Source organism: Ochotona curzoniae, unplaced genomic scaffold (assembly GCF_017591425.1).
Source record: "Ochotona curzoniae isolate NIBS_2020 unplaced genomic scaffold, NIBS_Ocur_1.0 contig_2599, whole genome shotgun sequence".
Lineage (NCBI taxonomy): Eukaryota > Metazoa > Chordata > Mammalia > Lagomorpha > Ochotonidae > Ochotona > Ochotona curzoniae.
This window is the reverse complement of record NW_024465520.1, coordinates 7828084-7850610: the sequence shown is the minus strand read 5'-3', so window position 1 is coordinate 7850610 and position 22527 is coordinate 7828084. Positions and strand designations below refer to the sequence as shown.

At 45.0% G+C, this 22527-nt stretch overlaps 2 protein-coding genes across 4 annotated transcripts in view; one reads left to right on the top strand and one right to left on the bottom strand.

Annotated features, from left to right (window-relative positions):
• The window catches only part of MED12L (mediator complex subunit 12L), a 302774-nt gene that overhangs the window by 157637 nt on the left and 122610 nt on the right, over window positions 1–22527 (bottom strand). The window lies entirely within an intron of this gene.
• P2RY14 (purinergic receptor P2Y14) lies at window positions 824–21029 on the top strand. Of its 3 annotated transcripts, none has more exons than XM_040974795.1 (3): window positions 824–922; window positions 16143–16254; window positions 19920–21029. In XM_040974795.1, exon 3 carries the CDS (start codon window positions 19943–19945, stop codon window positions 20960–20962), a length of 1020 nt encoding a protein of 339 aa, XP_040830729.1. In that variant the 5' UTR covers window positions 824–922; window positions 16143–16254; window positions 19920–19942; the 3' UTR covers window positions 20963–21029. The 3 variants fall into 3 exon arrangements, with proteins under 3 accessions (XP_040830729.1, XP_040830731.1, XP_040830730.1); XM_040974797.1 differs by having other exon boundaries at window positions 19735–21029; XM_040974796.1 differs by lacking the exon at window positions 824–922 and adding an exon at window positions 1203–1485.

The window sequence follows — 22527 nt, the reverse complement described above, 5'->3', positions numbered from 1 at the left end:
CTCATGGTTATTGATGGGAACAAGATCAGGGTGGAATTCGCTGCCATGAGTAGGCCTAGATATTTCGAAAATAGATCTAGGCCTCGTTGTCTTAAAGGCTATGGATCCAGGGAATCACAGGCTAAGGGCAAGGTCATTCACCTAGCACCAGACTGCCCCAAAATCTAGGAGAGCAATTAAACCATTAATCCATGAATGTATCTGCGTAGGATGGTTGTTGTAACCTGCAAATAATCTGCAGCCCTCACATTTATGTCATGTTTGATTTTTGCACACAGAATAAAAATGGACTCAGGGAGTTGTTCTGGACTCTTGTGTCTGGCTGTGTGCCAGGAGTCAAGTTTGGTCCCCACTGTTTTCTCCACTTTGTGTTATTCATGCTTAACTCTTCCTGTTTCTGATTCATCGTTACGCTGCTTGTCCTTCAGCCTTGCACCTTGCACGACTGTTGTGTGCCAGCATGCAATGGTTTTCCAATAAATCAGAGCACAGGAGCTATCATTACCACGGCGTCACAGTCAGGCCTAGGAGCGATCTGGCCTCCAGCTGGATGTGGCTCTCTCTGGCTCAGGCTCCCTGCCCTCCCCGTGCCAGCCTTTGCACTATTTGCTGTTTGGCCAGCCCTTGATCACTGGTAACCCTCAGTAAACTCGAATCAGATCCAACCTACGCAGGCGTGCATTCTATCTAGGCTCCAAAGACTACTGGACATCTGTAGCACTTGGCATTCAAGCATCTGGCACGATGTCAACATTTCAGAGAGCACTTCAGAATGTTTTGGTTTGAGAGCTAATGCAGCATTTCCCACTGGTCAACAGGAGCAGTTCAGGCAGAAAGCAAAGTGTCTTTCCCTCAACATCAGATGTTACACTCAGCTGCTGATCCGGTTTGCCCACAGAGACCAGACACGACGGAAAATCTGGTGAGTAGAAAAATGCCTTCCAATGTAGAGTAAATAGCTGTGACTTCGCTGAAAAGTGCTTCTTACGCTCCTGATTTCCTAAATTCTTTTTTTTTTTAAACGATGGAATAACAGCCCTAAAGGCGAGATCTGAGTTTTCCAAATCAAAAGGATCAACTAAGCCTGGCTAAAATGTCCCTGTAAAATATTATCTTCTTCATTTGCTGCGGCATGATTTTCTTTCATGGGACCCATGAGGCACTACAAAATTTCTGTTTAAAGAAGAGGCTAATCTAATACAGGATATGATCTTGCGAATGCAGACAGGGAGTTAGAAATCCTTATCTGATACGGTAACAGGGACCAGCACAGCTGGCTGATGATGTAACCCTCGGCACAAGGCGGTCTAACAGAGAACTTAAAATGCTCAGGAGAGAAAACCCAAAAAAACGATGGGTTTGGTTTAAGAGTACAAAAGCCTGGAAGCTTACAAAACAGCTGAAATCAAACATGAAGTGCTTCGTGAAAGGCAGCGCTCAAAGTCTTTGAAACACAGTGCGGGTGCTACTGGTGTGCAGTCAACGGTGAGTTGGAATCGATTTTCAAAGGGAAAAAAAAACAGTAATTACGGCTTAATTTTTATTAATACATCAGGTTTGAATTTTCGTTTCCTTGATTCTCACCTTCAGATTCAACTACTGAGGTTGAGTAGACTTTCACATATCAAGCTTTCACGGGTTGTTTTTTTTTTTTTTCCCTTCCCAGTTTTAACTTGTGGGTTGTAAAGACAATCGTAACTTGGGAGGCTTATTCCATTGCCTGCACAGTTAAGTCTGTAAAAGCTCAGCTAATGCCTCATTTGCAAACTGCATTCACGCTTGAAATCTACTCCTGTAAGAAATAAACACTATTTCTTACGGAAAGCATTGTTAATTAGCGCACTGCGGCTGATGGAAGGCAGAAGTTCAGAGAGTAATGTATCAACATCTTTCAGACCAGTAGGGTTAGTCCCAGTAGGGGGAGAAAAACACAGCTTTTCTATACCTACTCTACAAGCTTCTGCCAAAGCTCCGCTCTTAAAGGAACTGTAACAAAGGGACTGATGTGTTTTGTGGGAAAAGTTAGATGCGATGCTCCTATACAAATCCCTAGTGATTTAAACAGCTTTGCAGCTCATCCTCCAGCTCAGCCCAGCCACCAGGGCAAGAGGCTGCCAGACCCTGAGGGCTGCTTCCGCACAAATCCCCACCCCACACACACACACACAGAATCCAGACAGCCTGAGGAGGAGGTGTCACAGGAAGAGCAGAGTCAGATCCAGGTCCTCCGTGGCCATCTCGCTGTGCCTCCATTCCCTCAGTGTTGAGACAGACTTAACTATTTTTGCCATCTGCTTTTACCTCTACTGATAAACTTTAAATCTGTTATCACCGGACATGTGAAATTGTTGTCTGGGGAAGTAAAAGATAGCCTGGCTTCAGTAATTTTATGACCACCTGAATTTTGGCTAAGAACCAAGTGTACAAAAGGGACATGGTATCAGAAGGCAATCCTTGGAGTCGGGGCAAGGGAGGAAACCACGAATAGCATTTCACAGGGCTTGCGTGTGTAACGACAGTCCAAGACACGGAGTGAGTGATGGCAGTGCGAGCCGCCACAGGCACCTCCCTCTGTCCCTGAAACCTTCACTGAGGCCAGGTCCTCTCCCTGGGTGTTAGTGACAATCAGCTGTTTCACCAGCTCACAAGCCAGAGGCCACAGTGAGAGAGCCTGAACAAGATGGCACAGCTAACAAGGGCAAAAATTAGTCACCCGACTTCAAACCCACCTCCTGTCTTATTTTCTTTCTAATATTCTTTTCATACTTAAGACGAATGTATGCCCATGTATATACTTCTGATTAGGGTGAGGGGGTTAGGTACATAATAAGGTGGGTAGGACAAATGTTTCATTTTTGGTTTTTCCTCCTATGTCTGCAGGGGAGGAGGCAGAGGGAGAACGGACGGCCGGCTCCATGCTGTCAAACTACATCAGTATCTGGGGTTGGGTTATGGTCATCTGAGGACACCTTAGAGGCGCTGGGCAGGCAAAGAGTGTTCTGAGGGTATTAACCGAGTAGTTTTGATATTTCTGAGAAGTTGTTAGTTTCATTGCACCGGAGTCGAGAAAATCAACTGGTTGAACAAAGTGCACCTTAGTGTATCCACAGCCACATGCTGTAGAGCTTGGCCAGGAGGATTGTCCAACCTGTACTGCTTTCCATCTGATGAGGCAGTGGATGGCCCCTGGTAGCCTAGATGAGCTGGCCGTCATGACCCCTATGTACATCTAAACACACTGTCCACTGCACAAGCATCAGGAATTCAAGGTTGGATTACACATCCTGTGACTCACCCTGTGGCCATGGTCTAGACTCCAGTGGTCTATTCGGGGAGTGCTCTGAGAAACCTTGCCTGGGGTGACCTCAGACTTGACTCTTGTGTCACCACAGCAAAGCAAAAGCAGGGTCAGATTTGTTCCATCAGCTGTTCTAGCTAATACACATACCGGTGGATGCAGCTGCCTGATCAGTCCCTACTCCAGTTCTCATGGAAAGCTCTGGTCTCTGGCCTAGACCAGACAACCGACCACAGAGTCGGTCTTCATTTATACCAGTGGGTGCTGTGGGGACTAGTTGGGGGCGAATCCCCGTAATCACCACCAGATCCACCCCCAGCTTCTGAGGCCTGGATGAAGAAAGGAAACAAGTTGGAAAATAAATAATGATTTTTAGGTTTTTTTAGTCAATGATGAAGAGTGACATAACAAGACAACATGGCCAGAAGCTGCAGAGGCATAGAAGCCCTGTTGTGTTAGATGCTGGGAAGGGCAAGGCTTTCCTAAGGGAAAGTGCAGCAAGACAGTCAACCCATCAGTGCTTCACACATAACCACAGGAAGAAGCAGGGCTCCAAGGACCTCTGCCCCAGTGAGTTTATTGCATATAGTTTAGAATGGGACTCCAGCTCCACTGTGGAGACAGCAGGAAAGCAAATTCGCACCGATGACCGTGCCAGAACTCTTCAGGGACCAGCACAGCTCAGTCTGTTGTTTTCCTAAGGCTCTTGTACTCCACAAACGTATGAATCTATGATTTACTGCAACACAGTAAAAAAAGATGTACCTGCTTAGAGCTCTGCCAGGCACTGAAAGACAGAAAAATCCAAGATAACAGCTAGCAAGTTAAGTTTTCACTTATTATTTTGAATTTCTGTTCCACTGAATCAAAAATACCTAAATAGGTCAATAACTGGTGCCTATACTGGTCTACTTGCCAACAGCACCAAGTATCCGCTGCCCTACTTCCTCTGGACTCTCCACCCTCCATACACAGACACACACACACGCCTCTGCTTTTCCAGACATCAATCATGCCAGTGACCTTCAAGTGATATTAAGATTCGCTGGCACTTCAGCTGCTGCAGCCTGGACAGAGCCATTCCAAAGTATGGGAATGACTTTGCTTGTCCATCGGGAAAGTGTTGAGAGTTCAAGTTATGCTCACATTACTTCTGCTAGGCTTTGTCTGCGACACGGGTAAGAGGCAGGCGTTTCACATAGCAGTTAACATGCCAGTTGGGACACCCCCACCCCATATGGGAGTGCCGGGTGCATTCCCAACACCACTTCCAGCTTTCTGTTCTTGCAGTCTGGGAGAAAGCAAATCATGGTTCAAGTAGTTGGCTCCCTGCCATCCATGTGGGAGAACCAGTTTTGAGTTTTGAATTTTGGCCTCCTGGACTGGACTTGGCTCAGGTCCAGCTATTCATTGGAAAAAGAACTAGCAGGTGACACAGGTGTCTGCCTGTGTCCCTCTGTCTTCCAAATAAAATAGGGAAAAATATAAGAATATAGAGATTAGATCTACGATGGTAGGGGGCTTAGCAGAGCAGGCACCAATCAGGAGCTCCGGTGCTCCTTCCCGGAAACTGGCAAAAAAAACACTCGGCTACCTTTCTATTTTCTTCTAAGGCAAAATAAAGATGTTCTACATCCTAGATAAAAAATTGATGTGACTCCTCCTATGAGCTGTTTTCTGGACCAGGTAGAAACACAAAGCTCTTCCACCAGACAAAACAGGCATGGCAGGACAAATAAGTAATTTTAATGGGACACAATATTCTTAATTAGTTAAGCCCTTAGGACGGCAATGACCTCATTTTGACAAGATAATTGGTGCAATACCATGAACCATTTATGCAAGATCTCCAGACTATGGCTCTGTCGACTACAAAATGAGATAACCTCTGTCTTATCAGGATTGCTCAAGGATTTAAAAGGTGGTATTTGTGGCCTGTTCATTTTAATAACCAAACACAGTATCATTAGATGAGCATTGGTTTCTTTCAGCCCTTCTGTCTGTAACCATTTGGACTAATTCCACACTTCTGCTCTCATAAGCAGCATCTCTGTTAGCATTCTTAGATGACATTCCTAGCACATATATCAGCAAAAATTTCCTAGGGCATGTAGCTAGATGTTAAAATCCCTAACACAGTGACTATGTTCACCTTCACCTAATATTTCTAGTTCCTTTTCTAAAGGACACAGGGATTTTTTAAAAAGCTTTGTTTATTTTTATTGGAAAGGCAGATTTATAGAGAGGAGGAGTGAGAGAGAGAACAATCCGCCGTTCACTGCTTCATCCCCCAGCGACTACAATGGCCAGAGCTGAGCTGATCCAAAGCCAGGAGCCAGGAGCTTCTTCTAGGTCTCCCATTGTGGGTGCTGGGTCCCAAGGCTTTGGGCCACTTTCTATTGTTTTCCCATGCCACAAGCAGGGAGCTGGATGGGAAGCAGAGCTGCTGAGAAACAAACTGGTGCCCATATGGGATCCTGGTGCATTCAAAATGAGGATTTTAGGCACCGAGGCACTGCACTGAGCCTGTGCAGGGAGTTTTAAAAATAGCCCCCGTGAGGTACAGAGAGAGGCTAGTTTTGTTATTCTTCCCAAAGAGAGCAAACAAGGGTGGATTTCATTGCAGCTCTTTGGCAACAGTTGGGGAGGCCTATACCTCAAGCCTGAGTTCAGGCCCTGGTTCTGCTCTGTGTTCCAGAGTCCTTGCAGGCAGCATGTGATGCGCCCAGCACATGGGTCTCTGCCACCCATACGGGAGGCCTGGATGGATTTCCTGGCTCCTGATCTGGCCTGGCCGAGCTCCTGCTGTTATGGACACTTGGGGATCACAGGTAGCAGCTAGGAGAGCGAAGGTGCAGTGGCAGTGCTGCTCGCTTGTGCTCTCTCTCCTCTACTCTCTGCCTTTCAAAGAAACACAATACAGAGATCTTTCAATTATTCCAAAAACCACTAAAAAAGGGAGAACCAAAAACTCAGGCAAGGACTGTCTTTGGATGGAGGAAGGCAGATGTTCCAAAGAGGAACCAGAAGTGGAAACAGGAAGTGGGGGAGCACCCTTGCTTGCAAGTTGGTGCCAGGTTCTTTCTGATGTGCTTTATTTTATATTGCATCAAGTCTTTTCAAAGTGACAGATCCTCCAGCCAAAAGAAAAACGATTTTTAAAAGTCAGTGGCATTGTAACATGTGGTATCAGGTAAAGATCCCGGGGGTAGTGGTCACTGCTATAGGATGTGAAGAGAACAAAAGATGGCAAGACACTGTTGTAGTTCAAAGGAAAGTGATATTAAATGGGCTGGGGTGAGCGTTCCCCACAGGAGGAAGGCAGCTCAGTGTCTCAAAACAGAAAGCACCACACTGCTCACACTACAGAAGTAAGAGCTGCTCAGGTGGGATGGGAGAAAAGGTTGGCGAGATGCCAGAACTTAAGGACAAAATCAGCTTTTCACCTGATTCCCCAGTTTGCAGTACATCATGTGCTGTCTGACAGCAGGTGCCAAAAGACCATGTTGCAGATGAAAGGAAACTTGGTTCTATAAGTGATGGTTTCACGAAGTTTCTAACAACAACTGCCTGGGGAATAGGAGAGGAGGTAGAAAGGAAAGCTCATGGCCAAGGATGCAAGTCCGCCAAAGATGGCACAAAGAGCTTAGGAAGCAGCAGAGATCTTCAGGAATGGATACTTGGGGGGGGGGGGGGGGAGGGGGGGGGAGAGAGGCTGTGTGTGTGTGTGTGTGTGTGTGTGTGTGTGTGTGTGTGTGTGTGTGTGTGTGTGTCTGGTCAACACATGATCCCGTCCTCCAAAACAATACCTACAGGTACCAGCAAAAAGTCCATGAACTACATACACACACACACACGCGCGTGCGTACGCACACACACTGCAATCTCTTTCACTGATCCATTCTGGCACTCACGAATGTTCACTCCTAAATAAATACCTCAGTATACATCAGTGAGTATTCGCTAGAGTATGAATTCAAAATTGCACAGCTGTCCCACAACAACACCTCTAGCGTCTCCCTTCAATTAACAATTAACAGCTCGTTCAGCATGGTTTGCCTTCTGAGCTCTTTTAGTCTGGAAATGCCAAGTCCAGTGCCACCACATTTGCTTGTCATCATGCTGATTCTTCTTTTTGAGTCTCAGAGAAACAGAGAAACCTCCCCTTGACTGGTGCCCTCCCCAGATGCCCACAGAGGCCTTTATCTGGAGCAAAACACATGAGGTGGGGATTCAATCCAGCTCTCTCAGGGACTCAAATATTTTACCCATCACTATTGCAGGAAGCTAGTGTGAGGAGCTCGGGACCAGGCCAAACACAGGCCTATCTTGCGAGATGAGATGCTGGGCTCTTACTGCTAGGCTAATCATCTGCTCGCAAAAATTTTAAAAAGAGACTCAGGGCTGGTAATTTTATGGAATGTCCCAAATTCTGATTTTGTCTGATTAATCATCCATGATTTCTTTCTGGACATGGTATTGCTGGATATGCTGCGTGCATCCAATTGCACCTCACCGTGAGGTACAAAAGTCAGCTTATCCCAATCTGGGTAAGCTTGATCATCCACTGACCACCAGGCCCAACTGCTAAACAGACACAACTTCTCTGCTGCATTCTGAATGATACTAAATGATAAATGATACTACAAGTCCTTGCTTTCCACACCTGTTCACCCAACAATTCTTAGCAGTGGTGAATCCATCATTATCCCATCTATCATTCAGCTATTATTTTTCTGTGAAAAGCTGTCACTGTTTTCATCCTCTTCCCCTCCTTCATAAATAAGGATGTTACTATCTTTACATAGATCAATTCATTTTTATCTGAAATTCAGGGGGGCAGAGATAAAGAGCTTGCATTCACTGGCTCGCACTCTAAATGCTTGCAACAGCCAAGCCTTGGGCAAGTCAAAGGCCAGATCTCAACCAATACACCGCATTGCATGTCAGGGAAGCAACGAATTAAGCCATGTGTGTCTCAGTGTGTGTGATTACAAAAAGCTAGAACTGCAAACAGAACCTGAGTTACAACTCAGGCCCTCAACGAGGAAGGCAGTCATCTCACACATTCTCTTAAACACTGTACCAAAAACCCATTTTCCCTCTTTCCTTCTGTTTATCAATCTGAATGTTAAGCACTGCTGTCAACTTCACATACACTCTCATTCCTTGTTGATGCCCAAACTGAGAGGTATCTTCAAATGAGGGCCCATGGCCTTTCTTACTGATGCACCCCATGCAAGCCCATGACCTGTTCTGTGTAGTTCCTTGATCTCTCCCTCAAGATAGCTCAATTCAACCTTACATTGTTCTTGTACCTGATTCAAAGTCAGTCATTTTTCCAAAGAGCTCTGTTCTTTTACGGGCAGTGACACTCAGAAACAAGATGAACTCCTGACACTGCGATATCACTACTTCTCCTTGGCCCATGGCTCTCACTTTTGTTATTTAAGAATTAGAAAAAAACAAAAAACAAAAAACAAAACAAAACAAAAATTGAGCAAGTTTATAGCTACCAGGTTGTCAAATTCTGGAACTACAGATGTTTCATGTGATTAAGAAGTTTAATGGGTCTATAGCTTGAAGGGAAGCAGCCTCTCTCAACAGGCACAAATACAGAAGAGAGGAGCTGGATTTGCTTCACTTTGGATCCAGCACCCTGTCAATGTGCCTGAGGAAGCAGCAGAGGACGGGACCAAGTGCTTAGGCCCCTGAGCCCATATGAGAGACACAGATGAAGCTCCTGGCTTTAGCCTGCCCTCCTCAGCCTTTGTGGACATGTGGAACCAGCAGAGGGAAGACCTCTGTCTCTACCTCTTTAACTTCTCTTTTCAACTATCTAAATGCAAAGGAGAGAAGCATTAAAACATGGAGAAAGAGCAGAAAGGAGTGGACGGCAGGTGCAGAGGGGTGGGCGGGAATGGGGAAGCCAGGAGCAGTGTCCCTGCTTACCTCACAGGGTCTAAGGTGAGCACACGTGAGCAGAAAGAAATGCTTGCTCTTACCAGATTTTTTCCATATATTAAATCTGTATATAATTCTTTGCATATATTAAATTTGGTGCAGAAATGAAATCATGCCTAATAGTGCTCATGAGACACAGCAAGACTCTATGATGTTTCTTGATCAGTCCCATTGGACTCCCTCAGAAAATGAAATAACCATAAAAGGGCTAGTATTGACCACAAAAAAAGTCTCTGATCTAAAATGCATGCTGGGCATAATTCTGTAGCTGCCTAAAAGTGCATTTCTCACACTAAAATCCATGAATTTTACAAAGATCATAGGTTCCCCACTGTGACATTCCACATTTAACAGAGTATAAATTCGTTCAAGAATTGCCCAATGTATAAGTTATTGGTGCAATAGATTTTACTAAAACCAAAATGTACTGATTCGTCCTCCCACTTCAAGTCCTGAATGTTTATATTTTCTCTCTTCACCATAAAAGCCTGAGTCTTGAACAAACATACAGGTGGGTGATATTTACTTAAGCAGTTAAAGCTGCAGCTTTCTCACCAATGGCAATCTGTTCTGCATCCAGCCAGATAGGAAAAGAGGCATTCACTAACGGGCTAAACCCGGGAGAGCTGAATGCAGCTTGCCTGTTTGAGAAATGTGAACGTTAGCTCAGCGAGACAGGGAGAAAAAAAGGCAGGTCAGAGGTTCACTTCCTTGTGTGGTCCCAGAGAATACACTCCCCTTTTCCAAAACAATGCTACAAGGAACAGGCCGGAAGCATTTGGGAAGCCAGGCAACTCTGCCAGGCAGAGAAGGAATCAGTTCCAGAACGCCAAAGGCAGAATTCAGAGTTTTGTGCCTCTCTCCTCAAGAGTGACATCTGTGTGGGTTGCTTCACAGAAAGAGGCAAGCCCCAGCATTACAGCACAGCATGTTAAGCTGCTGCCAGCCAGAGTGTCCCAGTCTCAGGTGCTCCACCTCCCATCCAGCTCTCTACTAATGATCTGGGAAAAGCAGTGGAAGATGGCCTAAGTGTTTCGCTAAGTGTGTGGGAGATCTGGAAAAAATGCCTGATTTCTGGTCCAGCCCAGGGACTGGTGCTACCAGAGATGCAAGCCAGTGTATAAAGGATCTCCCTCTCTGTGCAACTCTCAGCAGCAGCAGGAAGTGCCCTGCACCTTGCTCCGATTCCCACTGATGGGTGCTGCTTCCAGTGCCCAGAATGGAGAGACCTTAAGCCCCACGCCTCTCTCTCCTTTTTCCCTCCCTCAACTAGCCATCCTGAGCCCTGTACCCAAAGATGCTTGTGGCATTCTACAAAGGGGCTCAGCATCCTACCACCAGGCCTTCATTTCCAGGCAAGAGTCTGTCGTGGGGAACTACCGGGAGATGATGGGCAGTCCCAGAACCACTGGTTTACCTTCGTACTAGTAGGGCCACTCCCTGCACCCCACTGTTCTCAGTGAGTCACACGCTGTCAAAAACCAGGTATGTGACACTTACAGGAACAGGAAGCCTATGAGGAAGCCACACAAGCCCCTCATTTTAGAGACAATGAAACTGATAGAGGCTTTTAGTGTCTGTCCCGCAGTGACAGCTTCTTAACAATGAAGCCCTGCTTCTAGCCAAGGCCCACTGCATCTGAAACGTTCTCTGTTCATCACTATGTCCCACTACCTATCCAATCATTCCAACAGAGTGGTCAATCAAACCCATTCCACATTCCTTGACCTCAGTATATAAATTACTTATTGCTAGTGAGTTACTCAACATGTAGTTAAGGTTTGGCACCAATAAGGATGCTCTAATCTGTTTCGAATTTGCATTTCTTTCTTTTCATATTATTCAAAAGGCAGGGGTCTTCCCCTTGCTGGCTCATTCCTCAAATGACCACAACAGCCAAGGCTGAGCCAGCCCCAAGCTGGAAGCCCAGAAGTCATGCTGAGTCTCCTACTAGGGTGGCATGGACCCAAGGACTTGAGCCATCATCTGCTGCCTCCACTGCTTGCATTAACACAACTTTGCACTAGGAGTGGAAAAGCAGGCTCTGAAACAAGACACTCTTACACAGGAAGCAAGAGTATCCAGGGGTGTCTTTAACCAAAGTGCCGAATGCCAGCCCCTGATCCTTTTCTTAGGCCAGAATTATGTCAAGTGCATTACGCCAGGCTCCTTTAAGGAGCTACTCTGGTAGTTTTTAACCAGAGAATCTTTAGAAATGCCTCAGCATGTCATGAATCATGGGCTGCTACTGGCACCTAGTGGATGGAGGCCACAAACACCACTGAACAACATACAAAACAGCAAATCCACAAAGAACCAGGACCCAGACTTCAGGTGCCTTCTGGGGCATGGAAGCTGGTGAGGGGTGGACATTCTTCACGGCCTCCAAGTCAGAACTTCCAAGTGCCTGCAGGACGCCCTGCCCGTGGCCTTCTTGTAAGATACTAAAGACACATCCGAGTTTGTGGATGTGCCAAATGTGTTAGGCTTTCCCACTGCTGCAAAATCTACTAGACGTATTTTCAGGAAAGTGGTTGGGATTTAGAGTAAAAGTTAGGTTTCCATATTACCAACTGATTATCTATTCCAACACTCCACTCACACACAGTCTAGGGCTAGCCCAGGGGCTAGACTGTATTTGAAAGGCAGAGAGACAAATGTCTTTCATTGTTACTGATTAACCTGAATATTTAAAGGTTGGACCATACCAGCCAGGGTGAGGAGCTCAACCCTGACCTCTCACACAGGTAACAGAGACCCGAGTACTTGAGCCATCCCTTGCTGCCTCCCTGGGTGCAAATTAGCAGGAGGCTGAACTGGAAGCGGAGGAGCAGGTTCTCATAACATCACCGCAATATGCAATGCACCAAGTGGCAACCTGACCACTGCACCAAATGCCCATGCCCAGATATCCAGATTTATTTACTTGTATTGGAAAGTCAGATATACAGAGAAGAGGAGAGACAGAGAAGATCTTTTGTCCACTGCTTCATTCCCCAATTGGCCACAGTGGCTAGAGCTAAGTAGATCCGAAGCCAGGAGCTCAGAGCCTCCCCAGGTTTTCCGTGTGGGTGCAGAGGGTCCACAGAAAGCTGGATAGAAAGCAGGGCCACCACAACACAAACTGGTGCCCATATGGGATCCCAGCCCATGCAAGGTGAGGACTCTAGCAACTAGGCTACTGCGCCAGGCCTCAGGTTTATTTTTATGAGTTTTAGCTTTTTGTGAATAGGAAAGCCAACTAGAGCTGAGTTCATGCTATGGAAACGGAGGATCTTAGGTGCCTGCAATTCCACCCCAGAATATGTAGATACTCATACAGTTGGCATTAACTAGCATAAAGCATTTGGCAGCAGCATCCATCCAATTGTAAGCTATATGAATACATGGTCCCAATTTCTAACCGAAGTCAAGTCAGTGTGCCATCATGGGCGGAGTCAGGAGAATCTAAAACCTGATCAAGTGATGTGCCTAAACACTGATTGACAACTGGATGAAAGCAGCAGCTGGCCAAACACTGCTTATACCGGAGACCCTAGAAAACCCATGTGCCACTGAAACTACACAGCAGATCTGGTTCCTGTCCCCTACCCCCAGCAGGCTCTCCCTTTCACAGGTCAATTATGAAGAGGGCAATACTATTCCTTTCCTTGCATATCACTAAAGGCTGAAGCAAAATCAAAGTGAGAAAAAGACTGGTCTTGAACAAGTTTTAGAAACTGGCAGATGAAAAACAGGTTCCTCTCTGCACTGGAGAACCAAGTGGATAGCTGGAGAAACCGAAGGCTTCCACACCTTGCCTGAAATTTAGAACCTTAAGACGCAGAGTAGAATATAGCACACACCTTCCCTGCCTTGTACAAATGGGGGCTAAGTGAGTGGTAAAGACAAGCAGATGGCTCTGTGCACACATCTGGCATCGTATTCCAAAAGTCAAACATTCTCACTCCATTCTCCCAGCAGCCATGGAGCTAAACAGATCTAAAACTAAATCCCATCAGACTACATTGTTAGCTTACCTATGCACCTTTGATGAGTGACTTAATCATTTTAAACACCAGTCACCTGCTCTGTGAAATAGCAGTGGTGACAGCACTGGCAAAACTTAGCCCCATTATCTGTGGGTTAAGCAATCCACTTCCTCCCTGAAATATGGCCCCTTGTGATTTGATGTCTGTTCTGATAGCTACCCCGTGCAAAAAAAAAAAAAAAAAAAAAAAAAAAAAAAAAACCCTTCCTTTCTTTGCGATGCCTCATTTGGCAAGCTTCATCATCAGACAATCCAGCAAAGCTGCCCTGATAGCCCCATTCCTGACGCTGGTAGGCGCTCACTCTGTCCTGGTGCTGCAGCCTTCAGAGCTGGCCTTGTCACCGCAGAAGTAAAACTTCATTCCGACTCCCCCAGGCTGAAATCTCCCTGAGAGTTTCTGTTGGCTACTAAGTTTGCACAGTGCCTGGCCAACATATTCCCACGGACTCAGTGAGCCAATGAAAAAGGCTCCTGCCCACAGAGGAGCTGGGGGCCATCCCGTACCTTCAGGAGCGGATTTTAACCAGGGAAGATCAGCAATACTAAATGCTGCAAGGAGAGCAGAAAACAGGACAAGCCAAGAAAAGGACAACAGACTTGGAAATCAGGTCTCTCCCCAGTGATCTGAGCCTAGAGACAGCAAAGGCCACACACCAGAGATGGGGAGAGCAGAAAAAGGGGTAGACAGCTGCTGTGAGATTGTGGCAGGAAGCCCAGTAGAAAAAGCTTTCCTGTTAACCACAAGGGGAATGTGGTTGGTGACCAACAATGAACAGCAACAGCTACGAAACCCACCTGCTTTGCTTATAGTACCAATGACCTGGATAAGCTGATGACTCAGAGCTAAAGGGTCTACCCAGAAGAGTCACCAGGTTGGGGCAGAGAGGCGAGAAGTTCTAAAAATATCCAGCCCAGCAAGGAGTGAAGAAGGCTAGTAGCCTGCTAGAAAACTGAGAAATAAACAGTGCTACTAAAGGAAGAAAAGCATTTTAAAATGTGAAGCAACAGAGACTGTTCAATAGCAATGTGTCACAGCATACAGCCACCAGGCAAAGTAGACAGCCGACTTCAACTCCTTTCAACTCCATCCACGTACATGATCAGACAGTATCCACCAAAAGCTTTGTGGGAAAACAGAATTGAAGTAAGCATTTTGGTACAATTCTTTCAGATTCATATCTTCAAAATACACATTTGCCATGAATTCCTTCACATTACACATTAGGCCAAGGAAACTATGAAGTAGCAGAAAGAAAATATAATTGCACATACACAGTGAGTACACACAATATGCTATCCGAGATCAGTAGAAGCCCACCTATAAAATAAATATTTATGTCATGGAACATGACCTAGGGAGTCTTGGAATGAAGACTGGGATATCGGGATGAGATGGAGAAAGGAGAAAATACCAAACCTGTTCCTTTAGGAGAAACAAGAGGACGAGAAGAAAATGCACGCTCACCAGAGGCAGCAACTGACCAAAGCACAAGCTGAAGACAGGCTATTTTCCTTGCACCTTTTCATTCCTACTGCAAAATATCTCATGTGCATAAGAAAGTGTAGAAAATAATATTGGTAACACACTGATCACCAATATGAGGGGTATCGGGCTCACACTATAGTGAACAAATACCAGCTAAAGCGACTTCAACCACCCTAGCCCAGCCCTCACTCCGATCTCCCTCCCGAATAGTAAGTGATGCTCAGAAGCTGCATCCTCACAGTATGAGCCAGCAGCACACGCACAGGTTGGCCCCGGGTCATCGTGGTACCACTCCATGCAGAACGTGACCCCTTAGTTTTGTCTCTCAAGAGAATCTCATGACCTTTTAGGAATGTTCCAGGTAAGACTGCTATTACTTGTTTCCAGGTAGGATTCTAGAAAACACTTATTTTATAGAAAGAATATAATGTGGGGACGATTCTATGATTCTGATCAAATCTGTCATAATTAAACCAAGGACAAGATCCTAGATTTCAGGGCTACCTGGAAGGTTAATTCTGTCATGCCTGGAGTCCCCGGTACAGTAAAGAAAGCATCCTCCTCACCATTTATGCGAAGTTCCCTGTCTGAAAAACAGCCTGCTACTCAAAGGGTAATCCATAGAACAACCACATTAATATGCCAAGCTCCACACCTGTACAATCTCAAATCTCATTTAAGCAAGATCTCTTTAAGGAGCAGTGGTCTAGGGAATTCATGAAGGTGACAGCATAATCTAGACACCCTTCAGCCACACTCACCCTCTTCCTATCAGAAAACATGCATGCTGCTCTCAGGGGTACTCATGCCAAGTCCACACCTCATCTCCTTGGACTGAGAGCAATCGTGTCCCCCACAGGACATGGCCTCACGTCTGGAAACACCTGCGGCATTCACAATCAGGGAGGTTGGTACCACTGGGAGGGAGAAACCCAAAATGCTGTTAAACATAAAAACATTCGGGAAGAAGGCCCAACACCACCCTCCCCCACAAATAATCATCTGGCCCAACATGTGAACAGAGTGAAAGTAAAATCATAGACCTATGATTTTGTTTTTGTGTCAAAAATGACAAATAGTTCTATTCATCAATTTACCTGATTAGAACAACCTTTTTTTTTTTTAATGGAGGTTTAAAAGACTGTCAAACAAGAGGTATCCAGGGTTCTCAAAAGAGTTCTCAACCAAATCCATCTTCATCAACGATGACAACCAGGGCTGTTTGGTAAAGCAATAATACAGGCACGTGAGGAGACACATCACGACCGTGCCTGCTAAATACAACCAGGGAAAATGGGACAAAATTCTCTGACAAAGCCAAACTAGTGCTCGGTCAACTAATTCTTCATTTTGTTGCAATACAGGATGCTCCGTGAAGACACACACCACGCTGGCCATTTCAAGATGACAAGAATTGCCTGGGCTAAATTACTTCAGTGAAAGGAAACCTCATTTGACACATAAAAAACTTAACAGGTAATTGGGGAAAAAAACCAATGTGCTAATTCCATTAAAATTCTGTGAAAGGATGATTTTTTTTCTTAAGAATGGAATAATGCACAAAAGTAAGATGGTATAAGATACCCCATGTATAGAGAAAAATTGGGCACTGAGCAGAACTACAGAGATGAATAATAAACTTAGCATTGCCTAATCATTATTTCTACTAAGATTAATGCACTTCTGGAATAAGTAAGCATTGCTTGATATAGCCCTAGATCATAAATTTTGTCTAAAAGCAATTTTCCACGTATTTTGCAGCCTTGAAAACTTGGAAGGCTACTAACAATCTCAAACTTTGCATTGCACAACATGCACCCACCATCTCTCAGATTCAATCTTTCGCACTGACTGTTTCTAATCATTTAAACACACACACAAGAAAAGGGAAAATCAAGGAACACAATCTAGATGGTGCCTCTGATCCTTCCTCCTTAAATCCTGGCTTTAACCCCTCACAAACAGCATTCTGTCGTGTGTCAGCAAAGACACCAGAGTGAGCGTAGATCTAGGTTACAGCATTTATTTTATCTTACCTGATCTTGTGAATCAAAGAAGAGTTCAATCTGACAAATGTACATATATATACACACATATATGTATGCCATTGAGCATTCCTTTAAATGTTTAGCCACATATACAAATTGCTCAAAAGTACAATCTCAACAATTTAAGAAGCACTAATGATACCCTAGGGAACAAAAAACCTCAGTGGTAACATCAGACATAACTACCGTAGCAGACAGAGTTCCACCAACATGCACACACTGGCTCGGGACTTCCACTTGCTCCGTTTTCCAGTTGAGCATCCTCCAGAAGCCCTCCTGCATCTGTCTTTCAACTTTAATAGGCAGTGGGGAAATAAGTAGAAACAGTCAATGAACCTACCGAGAATCTAGGGCAAGGATGCGAGGGCTGCTGGGTCACATCAAAGAAATTCTTTGTTTTCTCTGGATGCATTTGGTTGTCACTCACTTTTCATTATTCTATGAAATCAGCATCAGGATGCACTATTTTTTTCCATTTCTAAACTCACTGAATTCCCAATACATCCTTTAATCAGGACACCAAAATATCTCTTCATCACTACTATTATTATCATGTCCAGTTTCTCATCCAGTACAAACCACTGCTGCCTTTTGGTCCCAGTATCTAGTGGCTCTCACTTGCCATAGAGGCCTTGAAATGGTTTATCTTGTTCTATCATTATTCTAATGCCTCCTGCAGAAAAGACTCTGTACTTGGAGACAGCTGAACTCAAATTATATAAGAACTTTCAAATTCCTACTAATGCTGTTTTGAAAGACAGCTTTGGTTTCTTCCTCATACAGAGTGTTTCTTTAAGGTGAAGAACTCTGCCCTGCTGTGAACCTGTATCAAGCAAGACAGGAGGCGTAGGTAGCTGGGTCACCCTGATTATTTTCTCTACTAGCAAGTGCCAAACCCTTTCTCTGAAAACAGAGACTCATGCCTGTTACTGCCTCAAAACTATCAAGATAGCAAGCAGGTGGGGGAAGACACCCAAGCCAGCACTGAATATGTGAGCAATTTAATATTTTTCAATTTCATATTTTAGCCCAATCATTCCCACAAACGCCAAGCACCTGCCACGAGTCCTGTCCCACAGTGACCGAGGGGGCCGTGTCCCTGACACTGGGACACCAAAAGAAGCCTGGGAGCCTCGCATAGTATGCGTTCTCTCAAACCGTGAGCAACTGGCCTTTCAACAAAAATGCATCTACGCCTCAGAGACAAGTCAAGTTATGTACGAAACACAGGCTGCTTGTCACAGCAAGGGTTTAAAATGAAACAAATGCTATCCCTTACTTACCATCTAAGACATGGGAATGGCCACGCACAAACAAGGCAGCAGGGGAAGGCCTTTGGAAGAAGCAAACCCTTTCTGCCCAGGGCCACACACGCAGAGGCAATGGGATAAAAGGGGAAATGAGTGCTGAGAAAAGCCTGTGTGGAGTTAGACCCTTGTGGCCATTTTCTCTCCCACAGGAAGTCCAGACTTGCAAAATCAGGTGACACTAAACATTACTGATTATGCTGTAAGATAATTCTCGTGCGGGAAGTCACACCCAAATGGGCATGGCTATGTTTTTTGATGTGGAGTATGGCTGGGCTCCATAGTCCACACTTGCAAATTGCCATTCCCCACATTTCCCTAATTTTATTGACACAGCTCGTCACTCTCTGGGTGACAAGAAACACTGAAACAAGATATTTTCCCCAAAAAAAACCCATCATCCCCCCACAATCTTTAATTCCTACTATTCCAGATGCCAAGTATCCAAAGAATTGATGTCTTCAATTTCCAGTTTATCTCATAAAACAGTTTAAGCAGACAATGCATTAAAGAGTTTGCTAGAATTACAGTATCAAGAAATGACATGGTATCTCTCCTCTGAGAGCGCTATTGCAGTGGGGGGATGGGAGGGAACAAGGAAAAAAGAAAACCTGCACAGAATCCATGCTCAACCCTTGCCAGCCAGTGCATGGAGAGGGGCATTTCCTGGAGGAAGTGGCTCACGCCTCGGCTGAGGCATTTAGAGTGAAAAGTGAGCCGGCCGACAGAGCAGCTAAAGCAGACCTAAACTAAGGTCCGAGCGGTGGTCCAGGGGAGAGAAATCATGGCACTCAAAAAGAGGTAGAAGGATTCTGAGCAGGCAGCAACACACTGCCGGGAATGCTGGAAGCATCTGACCGAGGCGTCAGGGGGGACCTGGAGTGGTTCCACGACAGCGTACAGCCCTTATCTGACGACCGGCACGGATGACCAAAGGGCTTCCGCAGGAAACTGATACTGCTCCGATATGAGAGAGGGAGGGAACATTTGCTTTGAAGCATCAAATGACATTCTGATAAATTCTAGTCTTCCCCTTACCTTCAATCCATACTTCTGACAAAACATTGAATTCCCTAATGATGGAAAATCCTAGACAACATTTAGCACAGCACATGATCAAACCTACTGTGAACCATGTCACTTCCAGTTTCCAAGGAGACAGAAAGGGAGAGCCGGTTTAGAAAAGCTGTCCACCACTCTGCAGTGGAACTGCCCACCAACATTGGGACGTGTATGCAGGTCAGACACTGTCACAGCAAAGGGCATTTGTTACAATGTGTACATGGAAGGCTTCTAAAGTCAAGGTCAGAAACAGCCTCTCTTCAAAACTGGATTCTATGAATCCAGAAAAATGTATCCTGGATGTATCGGAAACATATCTCCAATATAGGAAGGAAAAAAAATAAAACATCAAACTAGTAGTTCTGAATAAAAGCGTAATTTGGCTTCCATGGTTATCAGGTTTTATGAGCTCCTCAAGAACTATAGCGTCTCAGGGGGAACAGTCAGCACCTTAGGGAAAAGGTGGTCTCTGTAGGACAGCCAAATTTTCAGTCTGCCCCTCTTCTCTAATTTGTCTCCACTGTCACTGCCTGTGCTAGCCTGTCCTTCTCATGAACCAAAAGAAGAGAGAGCAAAAAAGCACAAGGAGTGTCTGAGTTTTCAACAGGGCCACACGGTATTTTCAAGCCCTTGAACAGTTTGACTGTATTTCCCACCCTCCTGCTTGGAAACGGAGTCACAGGTTGTCAAGTGTGCTGAGTGACAAGTCTGCCTCTCTTTCCAGCCTCTGCCTTCACCAGCCACAGAATGACCAACTCAAGCACCGCAGAGCCTCCAGCAGAGCCCTGCTCCAAGAACACTCTTATAACCCAGCAGATCATCCCTGGGCTGTACTGCGTGGTCTTCGTGGCAGGCATCCTCCTCAACGGAGTATCGGGATGGATATTCTTCTCCGTGCCCAGCTCCAAGAGCTTCATCGTTTATCTCAAGAACATCGTTGTTGCTGACTTTCTGATGGGCCTGACTATCCCCTTCAAGGTCCTGGCCGACTCGCGTCTCGGGCCCTTGCAGCTGGCTGTGTTCGTCTGCAGAGTCTCCGCGGTCATCTTCTACGTGAACATGTACGTCAGCATCGTGTTCTTCGGGCTCATCAGCTTTGACCGCTACTTTAAGATCGTGAAGCCGCTTTCTACATCCTTCATCCAGTCCGTGAACTACAGCAAACTCCTGTCGCTCGTGATCTGGGCGCTCACGCTCTTCCTCGCTGTCCCCAACATCATCCTCACCAACCAGAGAGTCAGGGAGGGGATGACACAGATAAAATGCATGGAGCTGAAAAGCCAGCTGGGACGCCAGTGGCACAAAGCTTCCAACTACATCTTCGTGGGCATCTTCTGGGTTGTGTTCCTTTTGCTAATCATTTTCTACACTGCTATCACAAGGAAAATCTTTAAGTCCCACCTGAAATCCAGAAGGAATTCCATCTCGGTCAAAAAGAAATCCAGTCGCAACATCTTCAGCATCGTGTTCGTGTTCTTTGTCTGCTTTGTACCTTACCACATCGCCAGGATCCCCTACACTAGGAGTCAGACAGAAGCTCATTACAGCTGTCAGGCCAAAGAGATCCTGCTCTACGTCAAAGAATTCACCCTGCTCCTGTCTGCCGCAAACGTATGCCTGGACCCCATTATTTATTTCTTTCTATGCCAGCCATTCAGAGAGATTTTATGTAAGAAACTGCACATCTCACTGGCAGATCAGAATGAACTAGATCCTTCCAAAACCAAAAGGGGGAATGCAATGCATGATAGCACGGATACTTTATGATTCCCCACCCACTCACAGCCAAGGTCCATGTGCGTATGTTGTCATCTGCAATTACACAGGAGGAACAAACAGGAAACACGCCCAAAACAACAAACAGCATCTCCAGCATTACTATCCAATTTCCTCTATAATGGAATTCAAATTTCCACGCTTGTTTGTAGCATCAGATTTCTTTCTTAATACTGCCCTATATTCCAAATTAATAGCAACATACTAAGCTATACAATTCTCAACTCTTTTTCCACAAGGTATCGTTCCAATTGTATAATCACTCTGGTCAACAGTGTAGAACTTTATTAAATAAAGGGAACAGGGATGTGGTACAGCAGACAAAGCTTCCACCTGCGATTCCAGCGTCCCATATGAGCACCATTTATGTCCCAGCTACTCCACTTCTGCTCTAACGCCCTGTCAATGCACCTGGAAAAGCAGAAGAGGGTTCAAGTGCTTGGGACCCTGCACCTACTTGGAAGCCTCCTAGGAATCTCCCAGCTCCTTTATTCTGCAACTCTGCCTTTCAAATAAACAAAATGAATATTTTTTTAAAAATAGTAAATAAATGAAAAAGGAAACAAAAACGTACTTGAGCATCATGATTTCTCTAAAGCTAAGAATGAGATGATTAAGTTATGTGAATCCTTTTTAACAGGATGTTTAAAGACCAACTCGACAGCAAGCATGGTTTCACAAAGGGCTAGAGCCTGGATGTCACGAAGAGATCAAATGCACTAACACGAAGAGGCGGGATGCACACTCAGGCAATCACTTCCAGAGACTCTTACTGATCTTACGACATTTCAAAGAAGCACATATCTACATCCTTCACAATAGAAATGTAACTTCTGATAGCATTTTGAAAATATCAGATACACATTAAATACATGTCTCACAAAGACATATTAAGCCGCTTGATAAACCTGTGATTCGAATGATTTTTTTCCACACTGTATTACAAAAATATTAATGAATAACCAGATGATGATACAGGAATGTTCTAAAAGGGACTGCACGGGTTTAAAAAAAAAAAAAAGCAGGCTCGATACTGGCATGAGTCACAAACAGTTGACTCCATTTACCATTATAACCAAAAGGACCAGCGCTGTGCTGCACCACAGGTTAAGCCATCACTTGGGGGTGCCTGAATCCTGTATCAGAATACCATTGAAAACCAAGCTATTCCGCCTCCAATCAGATTACTCCTGGGAAGGCAGTAATTGATGTTCCAAGTACCTGTGTCATTCATTCAAATGGATTAATTTAATATGCAGATGTTGCGAATTACTAAAAAGTAAAATTCTTTTTCTGCTATTAACCGGCTAGTAAACAGTCAGTCCTTCCAATGTTCTTTCCAAGCACCTTTCACAAATAATCCTTGCACATGTTCCATGCTCTACTGCATATGTAGCAATAAATTCTTTCAACCACTAAATTTTTTCCTTAAGAATCGCCATGTGAGGAGTGAAGACATGACTGGCTCCTTTCCCATGCTGTATTACACATGCTAATGCCAGGAAGGAATTACACAGAAAATTCAAAAAGTCTACTGGCCACATGCTCCAGAATCT

Coding starts and splice junctions, on each gene's coding strand:
- P2RY14 (XM_040974795.1), top strand. CDS start 19,943: ATGACCAACTCAAGCACCGCAGAGCCTCCAGCAGAGCCCTGCTCCAAG.